The following is an 18,282-nucleotide window of genomic DNA, read 5'->3' as shown; positions in this document are numbered from 1 at the left end:
GTTGCAGAGTTTTGGAATGAGATAAGGCGGCAGTTTTTACCAGAATAAGCTGTAATGTGGACCAGACTTTATTTATGCTGATAGCCAGGCTCTGTGATTCACTTATTTTGCCGAATGCAAGATTAAAACACATCTATCGATGTGTATTCACAGCTTATTTGTTCTTCTCTCCATATATAAGCATTCAAACCAATTTGTCTGTGAGGCTTCTCTTCTGGCTACACTATGTTCTGAGAAAGCTTTTCGAATCATCTCCCTGTGAGGCCATTTCACAAGTTTAATCAGCGGGAAATCTGTGCAGTCACACCATTTCCTCTCCTTCAGTCAATCACAGGCCTAATTGAACTCCTATCATACAAGTCATATTAAAGGTCCCGCAGGGCCATGAGCCACCCTCACTGCTGTAAAAGAGCCTTGTGTTTAAATCCCAAAATTCCTCCCTTACAGAAAGACATGCTTGGTAGACGGAATACTTAAACCTCTCCACTCTCCAAACTCAGAAAAGGGAAAGAAAGAGATCTTTCCTGTTCTGGATCAAAAGAACAAGCATAAATTAGATGATCTGCTCGTTTACAGCAAAAGTCAAACTCAAAACATCAACAAAAAGTGACTGGGAAGTCTGGGCCTATTATTTATTCATTTTAAGTTTTTTTTTATTATTAAAATTTGCAAGGTTTGGGGGTTGGTGGGATCACTGGAGCATCCCAGCCTAGATTGGACCCACCCTTCAAAGGCACCAGGCCCTCTGGGGTCAGCAGCAATGTTCTCACCCTAATTAAATTGCAGTGCTGCTGGGGAGAGGGCGGTATTTGACAATTATGAAAAGCAACAATGCAGAAAGATGATAATCAGAGGCAAATATGAAGATTGGCTCCGCCTCCTCCCCTTAGCAAACAATTAATCAGAAAACCATTGTGTAATACAAAAACTGCGATGACAGGGCATCATGCAGCCAACCCTCCCCTCTATTTCGCCCTTAAACTTCAAAATGAGGCAGCTATCATTCATCTGGTGCCTGGTACTGATCTCCATATTCCACAAGCTACTAATATGACGATAATTACTTTCTGTGCAATTTAGACCGAAGGTATCCAATCATTTCTGCGCTTTTCTATTCTTGTGGTTTGATGTTCAGGCATATTGCAGAGGCAAGTAAATTTGTGAACTCTGACACAGGCAACCTTTACCAACAAATGGCACACAATCAACTCAGAGCAAAAGATGCAGCATGCACAGAAATGAGGCAGGATAAGGTGGGGGTGTTACCTCCACACGGCCCAGGCGGAAGTGCTTGGGGGTACAGGGGAAGAGTTGAATGCTTGGAAACAAATTAACCGAGCGAAATGTCAAAGCACACAGTATTGCTTTGTGACACAGGTCATTAATTCCCATATTATCCCCTCTCCTTTCAAGCATCCAGTATTAATAACCTGGCAAATATTACAGGTGTTATTCACATCAAGGGAAAAATGTGAACAAATAAATAAAGCAGAGGAGGGGTGGAGTCGTTGGAAAGGGGGCGTGCAAAGAGGAGGGGCCAAAACTTTAGGGGTGGGAATTGGCAAAAATGTGACGATTCAATAGTATTGCGATATTTGGGCCACGATTCAATATTATTGCGATTCTCAATATATTGCGATACAGCAAGTATTGCGATTCGATTCTGCGATATTGCGATTCACGTCCCCCATATTATTCAAAGGCATTACAAAAAATTATGAAAATAAGACCGCTCACCTCACTTTAAATATCACATTTAATCCTGTAAACATTATCTTCTACACATTAACTGAAGTGCAAAAACTGAAAAACTTGTTCTTGAACATTCGGGACACATTGCAACACTGGTTTCATCACTTGCCCACCGCGGCACTGCAACAAAAACAAAAAAAAAAGTTTAAAGCGTTAAAAATGTTTAACGCAATTACGCAGTATCCGTTAAATCCTGCCTTTATTAGACACACACACACACACGACCCACAGAGAAGACGCGCGTCAGTATCAAGTTCTCTTTCGGGCTTGAACAAACCATAACACACACAAATTATGCCAAAATGTCAGTTTTGTCGAGTGTTCTCATAAGAGCAATCTTGAATTATTTAAATAAACGTAGAGATTTGTGAGAAAATGGGACGCGTGTCAGACCGCGTCTCTGTCCCACATTGCACTGCATTAACGAATGTACAGCTTATGTACGCTCAACGCCTGTCGCTCACTCGTTTTCATTCACTCCTTCAAGTGAACAGTATTAGTGGACTAACGTTAACTTAGGGAATAGGCCTAACTTAGTGAATGAGGGTTTAGAGGGCGATTTCAACCCATGTTCTCAAGCAGTGAAAAATAGAGGACAATGACAACGCGCTGACAGACAAGACCGAGCAGGTAATATTTAATATGAAACAAACAAAACTCACTGAGCTCCCAGCACATAACTTAAAATTATTTAAATACAATAGAGTAACATAAAGCAGACATAGAGTAACATAAACCTCAGAATAATCATAAAACCGAAATTTACCCACACTTTCGATTTGAAAGATGCGGAGCGTCGTGTACAACCGTAATACTGAAGCCATTTTCATTTGAATTTGCTGTCGAATGTAAGACAACAAAGCACCGCAACAAGCGCCACCTTGTGGATGTAATACGCAAATGTAAATGATCAGAGTAAACTCTGAGAAAACCGGAAAGTAAAACAGATAATTTTATAATTAAATATCGCAATACTTTGCGCTACTGTATCGATATAATTGCGTGCGCAAAATATCGCGATACTGAACAGAATCGATTTTTTCCCCTACCACTACAAAACTTATATGTGCCCTCCCACAATGTGTTCAATATCACCAAATTACATCATCCAATTTACCATCACTAAATAATTAAAACTCAAACACAGCACTTTAACACATACAAACACGATCATGGAAGCAAAGCATACCTTTACAATTGTTACATGCTCTAATAAACCCTAAAAGTGCCGAGCAGGGAGTGTTTCAGGGGTTAACAGTACATCAGGGAGGACTGAAGGATAAAGCATACTCACAGGCTCTCACTGTATGCGTGAGGGGCTTGACTAAAAAAACAGGGGTACACTGACTTCCCCCTCGCTCTGTTTTCTGGAGCTAGTTACCTTCAACGTTGGAAGCACTGCTGTAAATGTTGCGAAGACTACTGACGTGATTTAGTTTCCATGCCCTACGTTTGGCTGCATCCGACGGCAGGCACAGGAATAGCCAGAGAGAAAGAAAAAAAAAGACGAAAAAGCAAATGATAGGAGTGGAGAAAGTAGAACAGCCAAAAAGATATTTGGGAAATAAACAGGAAGTGTCAAAGCAATGAAATACAATTCACAGAGAAAATCAGGGTTGAAAAAGGATGAACTGCAGTCAGCAGGCAAAAGTGCAAATATTCCTTCAAATGAGAAAGATATAGAAATGTTTAGTTAGCCAATGAAGTCGTTGGGTATGAAGCAGGGTTGAAAACACATTGCATTAGTTTAAAAAATACATAATAATGCACCGCTTGAGAGGAAAAGTGAAAGACAAGTCAGGTTGTGTTATCATGCAATGAAAAATAAAGATAAATCTATGCATTTCATAACAGTGGCATAAAGGGTGTTTCGTCAAGTATGGCACTTTTGGCCCCGTGTTTAATTTCTCCACTCACAATGTCCAAAAGTATACAAATACATTCTTTTTAAATTCTTCTTAATATCCCACCACTGTGCAATTCCACCACACCAAATTATTTATTGTGTTTATGGTCACAGAAACAATGGTTTTGTAAAAAACAAATTGTCAAAATTATAGCCTGATTGGAAATATTCGATTCACGTGTGATTATTACTTTTTTTGTTCATATTTCATCTCAAGTTTTAAGTATTTTTACTGACAAAGTTATCTTCTTGGTAAAGTAGACTTTATTTTAATAAACAAGTTCAGTGTGGTGCAAATTAAGCCACGACTGTGTGACAGAATTTTTAAGAAAAAAAATGTTTATTTCAATCTTTGTTTAAATGTAATTATTTTTTATGGATTTTCAAGATTATGAAATTTAATTTTAAGATTGAAAATTTGGATCTATGACAAGGAATAGAGACAAAAATCTTGTAAAAGCATTTAAAAAAAGATGAAGACATAAAAAAAATAAAAAAATAAAAAAAAGTTTATTGTGACTCTTTCATATAACACTGAAAAAGCTGAAATCTGATATTTTTCATAAAATTCAACCCATGGTACATAAGTGTGTCCATATAAGAAACGCCTGTAAAGAAAACAAATTACACAAATCACTGCGTTATGCAAAATGCCTTTAAATCATTTAATTCTCAGTTTACTCTCTGTATTAACACAGGTCGAGTCTCGACTCTTTAAATAACTGTTTCTCAGTTGGGCCGGCAACTGACCTGAAGTCACTTTGGCTCCGTGCAGTCTCACTCTTTTCCCCTTAGGCCAAAGGGGACATTTTTACACAACAGTAATCCTGGAAAAAAAAAAACTATCGCATCCAGTCTCTTCCATGTGCGCAGCATCAGAAGCAAAAACTACAATAAGGTGTACCCAGTATCAAGCTATTTTCCACACAATAGACTCTGTAGAATCTGTATAGGATACATTGACTCTATCTTATTGTCTACGTGCCACGCTTGGTCCCCCACCCAAACCATTCTTCGCCTTCTAATAACATAAATTCCATGAATGTCTGCTCTTAACATGTCTCTATCTCATTTGCAGGTCTTAAAAACACTTCAAAATGGCTTTTGTTGATCACAGACAGCAACATTCAGTTTGAGATGGTGAATGGTCCTTTTTTCCATACCATTAGAAAGCCATGAGACCATCTTCACTTTGTTCCTGAGAGAAACAGCGCAGAGCCGTTCACCTGCAGAACGCTTTAATTAAACGATGCGAACACGTGCCAGACCGATTCCAGCTGAGGACACCTGTGAGCCCCCGCCATCCTTTGGAATGTCTTTCTCTTTCTGGCCGTTTCTTAAAACGTCTCGCCTTCCTGAGGTATCGTTCTCTTTGTGCAACCATCAAGGCATTCATGATCCTCCCGCTGTCCCTGTGCAGCGCAGAACCCACGCCGTCTGCCTGATCCGGTTTCAAAGGCTCTCGCATTCTCCTGCTCGCATCAAACGTAGTAATTACTTAACAAGGGCCACTTAGGGCCCTACAGCTCAGCGGTAATTGATAAACTGTGATCGTCCGTGCAGTAAGTTTGCCATTTGAGTGGTGAGCTTTCAGCGGCCCACTGTGGGGGGATGCGAGGAGTGTAAAAATGCACGGCATGCTGGGATGGATTGATCTTCGTGTGGGTGTGTAGGGGGATGAAAGAGGAATGTGTGTGAGAAGACTCTGTTTCGGAAAAAGAAGAGCAGGTGAGCTAAAATTAAAGAAAGACCCTATGACATCATCTGAAACTCTACCAGCCCTTTTGAGATTGTGTGTGTTCAGAAATACATTTCTAAAACAACGAGCATTGAAGATGAAGGAACTTAGACACCTTTAGGATGTCTTTATAAGATGGATAATGAATCCACTGTATACAGTCGCATTATAATAATTTTTAAAAAACTCTTTTCAATTACATTTCTCTATATAAATACAAGTCATTATTCACACTTATTTTCTCCAATACAGTAAGCATGTGACTGCAGCGACCAGAAGACTTCAGCAGTGTGTTGAAGTTGAGAACTGGATCAATTCAATTTCCAGAACAAATTATTCAGGCTGGTGATTTTGAATTATTTTTAATCTCCAAGCTGTATTAATTGTAATTTTATGGAAGAGAATGATCAGAACATTATTAGAAATATATTCTTTTGTTGTTGTTTCATAGAAGGCAGTCATGCAGTTTGGAATGACGCAAAAATGAGTAAATAATGAAAGGATTTTAGTTTTTTGTTTTTACTGTATTATATGCAAAACTAATATATTGTATTAAACTATTACTTTAAGCATAAAGTACAACAAAAATGACTGTGATGTATAAAGAAACATTTTTGCAATACAGTAACAGATATTTTCAATAAATTATTATAACGATAATTCAGAAGGAAAATATATTTAATGCAAATAATGTCACAATGCAAACATTCTTGATGGTTCTAAAATAAGGTTAATCTTCTTGCAGTAATATTTGATTGATTTTGGAGTGAAATATGAACCAAACATGTTTTTAGCTGGTTTTGTGTCACATGAGATGTTAGCCAAGCACACTGTTCAAGTAGCACCTTGCCATCAGAGTGCATGTAAGTGTAGCAGTATGGGATCAAATTCCCGCCAAATGTATTGCGGCCACGGATCAAAATATAATAAGCGTGAATCAAAAAATAACAAGCATGAATAAAAACTTTAAACACATAAAAAAATATTTTTCACAAAACTTTAACTTGTGTTCATGCTTTCTTTAAAATTATGTTTTCCTTGGTTTTATTACTCTGTACTTTGCGCTCTCTTTCATTTTCTGCTCATAATAAAAACAATTGTAACCTTGTGCTGTTTTTCTCTTCGCTCTTCTTTCCATGTTCTGCGCTTGCTCTTCCAAATGTTGCAGTTTGAGTTTCATGTAAATTAGGACGGGCATAAGCGTAACCATTGGTCCACTAGTTCTAGATTGACAGCTCCATCTCAGGCCAATCAATCAAAGAGGGGAGTTGACGTCACTCCAATGCGACTCGGGCTACTGATGCTCACTCGTACAGGGGAAGACAAGTTTATTTTAAACTTTACAAGGACTTTTAAGCAGTAAAGCTATCTGAACTCTGAACATAAAAATAATTAAATTCCTCTTTTTTGAGGTAGCCTACATTTTAATGCGCACACTGGTAATTGGTGTTAAACAATACTTGGCCCATGATGTTAATATGCTAAGGCAGCTCTAAAACATCATGCAGTTTTGAAACACTACATTTCTTTGCAAAAATTAAGTTAAAAACGTCCATTTTACCCGTCTGAAGAATTTAGGAATTTGGCCTTTCAACGCTACACAAAGCCTAACTTTATATATATCTATATATATATATATCTATATATATATATATATCTATATATATATTATTTAGATCCATTACAGACAAGCCATACTCTGCAAAAAGTACAAGACAAATACAAAGGCATTTGTGGTACAGTTCAGAGTATGTAAAACAAAGAACAACAACAACTAAAATTTAAAATAAACATGTATCCTTTATAAAAGGAAAAAAAACCGCACAGCCTACCTGGTGATCCGTTACAGTTAAATACGCTATCCTCAAATATTTTCTTAATTGTTGTTGTTAAGTGATCTTATAGTCTAGGTAGCCTGGTAAATTAATTCTAGACTAGATGCACCATTTGACAAAAGATTAATGAAAATGATAGTGTACAGAGGAGATTACAGAAACCAGGTGGATTTGATATGCAGTGATTTATTATAGTTATTGTGTTCATTTACACAGCTACATAATTGCATATTACTTTAGGATTAATGTTTTAAATATAGCTTACATTTTTAATACAGCAACATGAAAATTATTGAAAAGATCAGGGATAGGTAACGTCGTTTCTGGAGTGCCGCTGTCCTGCAGAGTTTAGCGTCAACTCCGATAAAAACCTAGCAGTATTAATAATCCTAAAGATGATGATTAGCTGGTTTCGGTGTGTTTGATTAGGGTTGGAGGAGCTAAACTCTGCACCCAGGAGGACCGACATTGCCCTTCCATGTCAAGTTAATGTCTTTATGAGGGAGTCATTCATTCAAATTTCTCGTTCAAATCAGGAATTCTTTAATGAAACACTGTTGTGTGGCTCGCAGGAGATCGACGCTCACAGTGCAAGGTCCAAAAGTAAGGCCAGGGCATTAAAGGTGAATATGATGGATCATCAGACAGGCATAACTGTGACAGGTCGTCGTCGTTAGGGTGACAAATTTAACGATAACGGATCGGCAGGTAGACGTAACAGGTCGAGTTGCAGGCACACATACAGTTTAGCGGTGTCCTGCCACGGAAAGATTTTTGCCAGCTGAGCTGATGGTTATCTTCACCTGTAGCTACGAGTGAGCATCAGTAGCGCGAGTCGCATTGGAGTGACGTCAACTCCCCTCTTCGTTTGATTGGCTAGAGGAGGAGCTGTCAATCTAGAACAATCTGGACCAATGGTGACGCTTAAGCCCGACCTAATTCACATGAAATGCAACATTTGGAAGAGGAAGCGCAGAACATGGAAAGAAGAGCGAAGAGAAAAACAGCACAAGCGTACAAAAAAATTAATTATTAGCAGAAAATGAAAGAGAGCGCAAAGTACAGAGTAATAAAACCAAGGAAAACATAATTTTAAAGAAAGCATGAACACAAGTTTAAGTTTTGTAAAAAATATTTTTTAATGTGTTTTAAGTTTTTTTTCATGCTTGTTATTTTTTTATTCACGCTTATTATATTTGATCCGTGGCCGCAATACATCTGGCGGGAAATTGATCCCATATAGCAGTGTTTCCATTACAGATTTGCGCGAAACTTTTGCGATATTTTCTAAATGTCGATAAAAAACTATTGCGAAATGACAGCGTTTCCATTAACCGATGTAATGTCGACTGAAACGTAATTTTTTTTCCTCTCGCGATAAGTAATTCCATAAAGGATGCCAACAGATGTTGGTAGGTTTACTTATATCCCAGCCACTGCACTAGCCATTACTTTTATTTGAAGGAGACGTAGGCATGTTATCCAAGCATTAATGGCAAGGAAAGCACCTTATACTTGGGAGTGGCCACGTATGAGGTGTTTCTTGGTGTTTATCCCTCATATCTGCTTTGAGGTCTTGATTGTGGCATTCAGTATTCCAATTTATATGGGTTTTAATAAAGATTTCTGTCTCGTTCTCTGTCCAAACATACCGCGCCATCTATGTCTGGTGTCTGTTCTATTACAGTTTTGCGAAAATATTCCTTTTTCGAATTGCCTAAAAAAAAACACTGCAAGTGAGCGTAAAAACTTTTTGCAAAATTGACGTGTTTCCATTGGGCGTATTTTCAATTCGCAATTTCAATTTGCGCATTTTGAAGTGTGATGGAAGCGCGGCTTGTGTGTGAGTGTTCTATAAGACACACTGAGTGCAGTACCTGACCGTGACAGTGTGTGTTATATAAAACACTATGGACGCAGTACCTGGCTGGTGGAGCTCATGAATAACAGAGGAGCTGACAGCCTTATCCCTCAGCAGGCCCGCGGTGTGACAGCACTCCCCGGCCCCACGCACAAGTGCTTAATGGCTAAATTGGGAGACTGTTACTAATCGCTTATTGAATAATGAAAGTGACACAGCTGATAAAAGATTTCAATACTGTAGATTATTTATAATATTTCACTTAAGTGCCTGCCTGACGAATGGGGGCTGGGTAAGAGGACCGGGCGGCGTCTGACAACGTTCAACCTTTTCAAAAAACGTGAATAAGGGCAAGACAAAGTGGCTCTCCAGGGTTAGGAAAAAGGAAAGGGGGAGGGAGAATGGGTAAAGAGTGAAAGAAAGATAGTGATGGCAAGAAATAAAGAGGGGGTGAGTGAGGTACATTAATGCAACCCCATTTCTCACAGAAGACCCCTACAGGTCAGAAACTACAAGAAAAATCTCTTTGTTTCAACACAGAACTCCAGATGGGATAAATTGCTAAATAAAACGTAAGGTTCAGAGATTTATCAAAGACTGAATATGATCTTGGAACAATGGTCATGTATATGCTTACTACAATCCAAGGATTGCCAGGGGCCTCATTTCCCATAATTCCACTCTTCCATGACCACATGGTGGCACCATAGAGAGAATTAAGTGAAACAGATGGCCTCTCAAAATTCTCAAATGCTAAAGTCATGGTAGAGTCATGGTGCATCAGATCAGTAGGTCTCAACTGGTTTTACATTGGCCATCAAATGGCAACCCAATACAGTTAAAATAAATAAATAAATAAAAAATTATTTTGCACATTAACAATATTGTTCAAAAGTTTGGAGTCGGCAAGATTTTTAATAATGTTTTTGCAAGAAGTCTCTTGTGCCCACCAAGGATAAATTTATTTAATGAAAATTAATTAAATGCAAAGCATTACTATTCTGAAATATTATTAAAACTTAAAATATTTGTTATCTATTTTAATATATTTTTAAACTTATTTATTCCTGTGAATTTTCAGCAGCCATTGCTCTAGTCTTCAGTGTCACATGACCCTTCACAATTCGTTCTAATATGCTGATTTTGGTGCTCAAGAAACATTTCCTATTATTAACGATGTTGAAAACAGTTGAACTTATAATGCTATGCTTTTGGTGGAAACTGTGATTCTTTGATAAATAGAAAGTTGATTTTATTTGAAAATGTTTTTAACAGTATAAATTACTTCATCCATGTTGTTGAATAGAATTAATTTGTTTCTTAAAAAAAAAAAATCAACGGACCCCAAACTTTTGAGTGGTAGTAAAAGCAATTTAATAAGTTATTTAATAATAAAATTTTAAATTATAATATACTTATTCAGTGCACAAAACACATTGTGGTCACATCTCGTTGTGGTCAAATTATCATTGTAATTAGTTTATAGCCTTGCCAGTTTTGTTTTCTTTTATTTACATAGTTGGAAACCTGTCATGAAACCAATTCATGTTAGCATGTCGAATTTTAATTGCTTCAACGACCTAAATTAGCACTCTAATACTGTCTGATGCATATTTATTTTTGCCATTTTACCTATGCACAATTAGAGGACCAGTATAATTTTGTTATTTGGACCTAGTTTTTCAGTTCCACAAGCACATTTATGGGTCACATCCCCTAGTTGAGAGCATCTGAATGCATAAATATATGGTATATAGTACTGTTAGAGAAACAATGAATACATTTAATTCTGAAGCAAATAATGTAGCATGACACATGGATGTACACACACACACACACTCTTCCCTCACTGACAATATATTGGCCCCCTTTGGGAGAGGATCAATAAGGGTTGATTGGGAACATTTTAAACAAACACTGATCCTCCGCTCTCAAGAGGCCGTGGCCACCCACACAAGTCCAGTCTAATTAATCACACACTCTCTGAGCTGACACACACTCATCCATCATTCCTACATGCTCACTGTCTCTCTCACACACAAACACACACATATATACAGATGACCTTATAACACTTTTGAACTGTATTCTCACCCTGAAAAGAGGTTATAAACTACTTACAGTAAACTGAGAACTTATCCGCATTAAGTGTAGACATTCACAATAAGATTTTGAAAATGTAACGAGGCATATCATGAGATTCATAAATATATTGTGATCAAGCAATTTTTAAATTCTTTTAGGTTAATTTAAATATCCAAATTTTCTTTAAAAAGTTAATAAAAGTTTGGTATTAGACAGTTTTGATGCAAATTTTGTTTATAAATATTCGGTATATTAGTGTAGTAATTTAAGCCTTACTATGAGATTTTTAGTTGATTTCCAGTTGGAAATTATCCTCGGCTATGTTTGAAACTAACAGAAGCAGTCGGTGGGGCACATTTTCATTTTGTCAGTGACCTTTTTCATGCATTTACGCATCTGTGTCCATTGGATCAAAAACAGTAAAAACGGTACTATTGTAAAATATTATTACAACTTACAAAAACGGTTTTCTATTTGATACATTTTATAATGTAATTTATTCTTGTGATGCAAAGCTGAATTTTCAGCAGCCAATACTTCAGTCTTCAGTGTCACATGATCATTCAGAAATCCTTCTAATATGCTGCTTTGGTGCTTAACAAATACTTATTATTTCTGATGTTGAAAACAGTTGCTGATTAAGATTTTTGTGGATTCTTTGATAAACAGAAAGTTCAACTGAACAGCATTTAATTAAAATCGATTTTTTTCTGTAACAATGTTAAAGTCTTTACTGTCATTTATAATCAATTTAATGTATCCTTGCTGAATAAAACATATTCATTTCTTTAGAAAAAAACATACTAATCCCAAACTGCTGAATGGTAGTGTGTTACTGTAACTTTTAATCAAATTTGTTAGATCATTTTGTAAATTGTAGATCTGCATTGACATTACATTCACATGTAAACCTATGTAGGCCTCTAGCAAAGTTTTGTACAAACAAGTGTCGCTAAATAAAATGTTAATCAAATCACTTTAAGCTTCAATTCTAGCGAAATAAATACAAATATATATCCACTGTGTCATAATGGTGGCTGCAGTGCTGAGTGGAGTTATGTGTGTGTGAGTGACAGACGGCGTTTAACCTCCCTTTCTGTGTGAGATTGTAATAATCACTCAGTATATTTCTCTTGCTCCACGCAGGCCTGTCAGCCGCCTGATCCATACTGACAGCAGGAAACATATTGCACATCTGCTGCTCAGAAACATCTGTTCGACTGCAACTTCACTGCATGACGGTGTGTGCTCACTTGCGTTTGTGTGACAGCAGCAGTGTATGCAGCATGTGCTTTTATACATGATGGTATATGGGAAGGCTTCTTTGATTCTAATGAAAAGTACTGAATCTATATATTGTACAAATTGTCTGCATGTGAATGTTATTATTCATTCAGAATTTGAATGAAAAAGTACATGAATTAACTTGAAATTCAGAGAAAAAGAAAGAAAGCTGGATTTTTGACAGTTCATTTAAAGGAGTTCATGTGATCAATTATACAAATAAAAAAATTACTTGTATTTATCTTAGTGATGTCAAAAGGACACAGAGGACCAACAATTTTGTATTAAAATTAAAATAATACAAAATATAACGGTCACGGTTCTTGTCTGGATAGCTTTAGCAGCATTAATAAACCCTTTACAGTAAGAAAAGGAAAACCATCAATAACTGCGTTCTATTGCTTGCAAAGGTTTTTTTTATTTATTTTTTTATCAATTACTTTTCACTTGTCTATACTTGTTTTCAAGCAATGCTTAAACAAAAAGGCTACAATGTCATGCATTTAATGTATTTATTTTAATTAATGTTTATTTATAATGATTAACTTTAAAATACTTAAAAAAGCTAAATAGTCAAATAGTGTGTTAATGCAAATTAGTCTTTGCTTATTAAATTTCACAGGTGCTGTTACTGACTACTGAAATTTTGCCATCCTGCCAATGCTAATTTGATTATTGACCTGACAATTTTCCATCTGTTTCCAGGTTTAAATAGATTTTAAAATCCAAATATTTCATTGTGGACTTTTGTGCAATGTTTTCTCACAAAGCACACTCCCCCTCATTTGACTCCCCATTTAAAATATCAATGGCATTGCAAAAGCTCAGCCAAAGATACAGGAGAACGTTTGAAGACCATTTAAGGACCAGTGTTCTTAGGAAGGTGGCTGAATGTGCAGACCAAAAGATGTTCAGCAGAGATCTGACCAGATTGTGTGGGACAGAGACAGGAAGTACCTTCTGCAGTTCCAGAGAAGCCATCCACCTTGAAGTTACTGGTACTCTTCTTCCTCCTGTGTTTTTTGCGGTTGGCGTGGGGCGATGGGGGCGGATCCATCTTTGGACTGGTGGTACTGGATATGCTAGGGCTGGAGCACACAGAATCTCCCATACTGGTATCTGCACACAGAGAGAGAGAGAGAGACTGATGTTCAGCCCTATTTTATCACACACTAGTGCCGCACGATCTCCATTCAAACACCTATGGGATCTTATCCCTAAATGACAATGATCCAGTTGTCTATTAAACCTTTGACAAGTACAATAACAGCAGAACATTTACATCTGCGTTGGCACTGCCGCTGACCCATAGAGCAGTTCTCATGGTTTGAAACATTTTTTAAACCACACAGTATCAAAATTTCTGTTACAATAACACAAATCATCACAGATTACTGGGATAAACAATGATGTCTAAAGTAGTGATCAAAACAGAGTAAATTTGTTACACCAGGTGGTGAAAAAAAATGCATTTGTCATTGAATCATTCATTCAACAGATTCATTCAAAAACGCTGATTTATCCAGAGAATATTAAAGTGTTTGAGTGAGTCCTTGAATCATTCATTTAAACAGATTTTATTTAAATAATTCAAATGAAATATTTGAAATAGACTGCAGCAAAAAAACATTTGTCAGAACCTCTAGTAAATTACCTTTTATTTTGTTTAGATATCTATTCAGAATCGTGATCTCTATTTGAAACAAAAAATCCTGATTCTCAATTTATTCAGAATGTAACTCTGCCTCACATGTACAGTACAGACGTAAGAAAAATCTATAGAAAAACTTGGAGATATTTATATTTCTTATTCTATAGTCATTTATATAAAACAATTCTGTTCAAGTTTACAAATCAGACTATAGCCAAGAAAATGTTACAAGTAACTGAAACAAGCACAATTGTCAAAACACATCCAGGGTCCAAAAACCCCACCTAAGACCGCAGAGGGTTAAACCTAAAACATCATTCAAAATAAAGAAAAAGCACCGGTGTAAAATCAATACAAAAAATTCCTTCAAATTAACTGTACATTGGGCCCTATTTTCACAGACCGTTTTTAGAGTGTAGAACATTCCATGATGTCTACACTGGTTTAAATGATCGAGCACCCGTGTTCGTGAGAGGCCAGTTCTGACTGGCGTTTGGCTGATCCTCCAGCTCAGGCTATCAGAGGGTCTGCTTCACTTTTCATAAGCGGCACTGACAGCTGTGACTAGCGGCAGAATAAAATAACATTCCGTTCACATCAATTTCAGGCCGAGTGAAAGCGCTGATGTGGGGAGGGGGGTGTTCAGGCTGGCACTGAGCATGCTCCCAGCGCCGTGCATCAGCACACAGCCCCAAGGACGGCCGTAACTTATTTTACAATCGTTTAGTCTCAGCTCAAGTGGAAAACGTGACAACTTATCTCTGCTGACAAGATGCCATCCCAAAGTGAACAATTAACCACCTCGTTTTAACAGCCCCTTTTGTCCAGCCCTCTCTCTCTCTCTCTCTCTCTCTCTCTTCAAACACTTCAACGTCAAATACACCTTTTTCCTCTTCCTCATATTCTCCATCCTTTTCTTTTCAAGCTCAGTGCTTTCTCAAAGGTCATTTATTAGTCTGGTATAATTACTGGTATAATGTCTGGTGTAACAGACAGTTTGCTTCTAGATTTTGTCATTTTAGAGGAGTGAAGAGGCAACACACCACAACACCACATACATTATCATGGAATAATTCCTAAATGTCTGTCATCTATTATGTAGAACAACAAACTAGTAAGTAAACCTGGGTGGCTGCCAGGTCATTGCGATAGTTTTTTTTAGGATCAATGACATGAAACTCATTTTTTATTATTATTTATGCAGAGATATCAAAACACCTCATCTATGATAAGTGTGTTTTAAATTTTTTGAATCCATTTAGATTTTTTTTTTGAGGTGGGGGTAAAAATGTCTCTAACATCATAAAGAAAAAACACTAGTTTATAATTTTTTTTTACCTCAAATATATTTAAAAACATTTTTGAAAATAATTTGATTAAATTTCATACACTCGCATGTATTAAAAAAATTCCTTTATTTGTAATTTTTTTTCAACGTTTAGGGCCTTTCGCACTGAGCACGATGCAAATGTACGACGCGATGTCTTGTATCGACAAAATAGATCCCTATGGAGCTATTCACACCAGGCTCATTCAATTGCAGTGTGTCAAAGCTAGATTTTTTTTCTCCGTCACCCTATATGAAACCGGCTTTTCGATTAGATTTGAGTTTAAACCCCCTGTGGTGAAAATAAAGCTTTTAAATGTTGTTTATATGTATATGTGGTGTTTTTAATATGCTTTAAGACAAACCATGTGCAAATTCATAATTTAACACCATTGCAGAGTATTTTCTCCCTAAAACTACAGTGAAACCAAAGACAGTCTCAAAAACACAGTTTGAAATTGCTGGTGTTTCTGACATCACAAACTACCTTGTAACCAATCACGTCAACTGGTGGATCTCTGAGCTGGTGTGAGTGAGTTGAGGTGGGGTTAATTTGCATATGCATAGAACCGAGTATACTAAATGAGGCAAGGGTGTATAGTTACATTCAAGCTATTTTAAGAGTTTTTTTTCCACGGAAACAACATTTAAATGTGTCATTTTGGTGATCATAGATGAGTTTTAAGGGATAAAATGTGCTGTTTTGAAAACCAGTGTAAACACAAGAAAAGGGTTCAAGAGAGAAGAGCATGGATGTTGAGTTCTTGTTATCGCTGGTGTCTGAGAACAGATTCATTATCACATGTTCTTTATACAGTATATAATTTCTATTAATATTCCCCTGAATTATGCGATATGATGAGCTTGAAACAGCGTACAAAGCATGATTTCCAAGATATATACAGGTCCTTCTCAAAAAATTAGCATATTGTGATAGTTCATTATTTTCCATAATGTAATGATAAAAATTAAACTTTCATATATTTTAGATTCATTGCACACCAACTGAAATATTTCAGGTCTTTTATTGTTTTAATACTGATGATTTTGGCATACAGCTCATGAAAACCCAAAATTCCTATCTCAAAAAATTAGCATATTTCATCCGACCAATAAAAGAAGTGTTTTTAATACAAAAAAAAAAGTCAACGTTCAAATAATTATGTTCAGTTATGCACTCAATAGTCAATACTTGGTCGGGAATCCTTTTGCAGAAATGACTGCTTCAATGCGGCGTGGCATGGAGGCAATCAGCCTGTGGCACTGCTGAGGTGTTATGGAGGCCCAGGATGCTTCGATAGCGGCCTTAAGCTCATCCAGAGTGTTGGGTCTTGCGTCTCTCAACTTTCTCTTCACAATATCCCACAGATTCTCTATGGGGTTCAGGTCAGGAGAGTTGGCAGGCCAATTGAGCACAGTAATACCATGGTCAGTAAACCATTTACCAGTGGTTTTGGCACTGTGAGCAGGTGCCAGGTCGTGCTGAAAAATGAAATCTTCATCTCCATAAAGCTTTTCAGTAGATGGAAGCATGAAGTGCTCCAAAATCTCCTGATAGCTAGCTGCATTGACCCTGCCCTTGATAAAACACAGTGGACCAACACCAGCAGCTGACATGGCACCCCAGACCATCACTGACTGTGGGTACTTGACACTGGACTTCAGGCATTTTGGCATTTCCTTCTCCCCAGTCTTCCTCCAGACTCTGGCACCTTGATTTTCGAATGACATGCAAAACTGAGCAACAGTCCAGTGCTGCTTCTCTGTAGCCCAGGTCAGGCGCTTCTGCCGCTGTTTCTGGTTCAAAAGTGGCTTGACCTGGGGAATGCGGCACCTGTAGCCCATTTCCTGCACACGCCTGTGCACGGTGGCTCTGGATGTTTCTACTCCAGACTCTGTCTTCTGCTTCCGCAGGTCCCCCAAGGTCTGGAATCGGTCCTTCTCCACAATCTTCCTCAGGGTCCGGTCACCTCTTCTCGTTGTGCAGCGTTTTTTGCCACACTTTTTCCTTCCCACAGACTTCCCACTGAGGTGCCTTGATACAGCACTCTGGGAACAGCCTATTTGTTCAGAAATGTCTTTCTGTGTCTTACCCTCTTGCTTGAGGGTGCCAATGATGGCCTTCTGGACAGCAGTCAGGTCGGCAGTCTTACCCATGATTGCGGTTTTGAGTAATGAAACAGGCTGGGAGTTTTTAAAAGCCTTAAAAAGTGTTTAGAGTTAATTAGTTGATTCAGATGATTAGGTTAATAGCTCGTTTAGAGACCCTTTTCATGATATGCTAATTTTTTGAGACAGGAATTTTGGGTTTTCATGAGCTGTATGCCAAAATCATCAGTATTAAAACAATAAAAGACCTGAATTATTTCAGTTGGTGTGCAATGAATCTAAAATATATGAAAGTTTAATTTTTATTATTACATTATGGAAAATAATGAACTTTATCATAATATGCTAATTTTTTGAGAAGGACCTGTATTCCGTTTGTGTTTTTCATGTGGTTCAGGCTATTTTTATAACCATAAATGTTTACATGAGAAATGGTAAACAGTTTTAGCGTAACGTTCAGTCCATCATAAAAAACTACAACTAATACAGGTCTGTCCATTATAGGGTCAAAAAGAACTTTAGATAGCAAGCGTTAGTTATTACAAGCACTTGATGATGGTTTAAAGTGGGTTTTGAGCAAAAACATAGTAAAAATCTCAAATTGTGAAGTGTAGCTTGACATTTGTTACTCATCTGCGATTTTATGATGTATTTGGTAAAAAAACATTTTTTCGAAAGCATTATAGATAGTTTGTGTTCTGGTGTAGGACCATCATTTATTTATCTTAGGCCTC

General features: G+C 37.2%; 1 protein-coding gene across 4 annotated transcripts in view; it reads right to left on the bottom strand.

The window, feature by feature from the left end:
- Nucleotides 1-18,282, bottom strand: part of agap1 (ArfGAP with GTPase domain, ankyrin repeat and PH domain 1) — a 241,979-nt gene that overhangs the window by 32,486 nt on the left and 191,211 nt on the right. For all 4 annotated transcript variants that reach the window (XM_077199206.1, XM_077199205.1, XM_077199203.1 and 1 more), the window contains one exon: nucleotides 13,419-13,580. In XM_077199206.1, coding sequence (XP_077055321.1) covers nucleotides 13,419-13,580 — 162 coding nt within the window. The remainder of the gene's footprint in view (nucleotides 1-13,418; nucleotides 13,581-18,282) is intronic.

Source organism: Siphateles boraxobius, unplaced genomic scaffold (assembly GCF_051911475.1).
Source record: "Siphateles boraxobius isolate OS27281-9 unplaced genomic scaffold, OSU_SipBor_1 41, whole genome shotgun sequence".
Lineage (NCBI taxonomy): Eukaryota > Metazoa > Chordata > Actinopteri > Cypriniformes > Leuciscidae > Siphateles > Siphateles boraxobius.
This window is presented reverse-complemented; position numbering and strand designations above follow the sequence as displayed.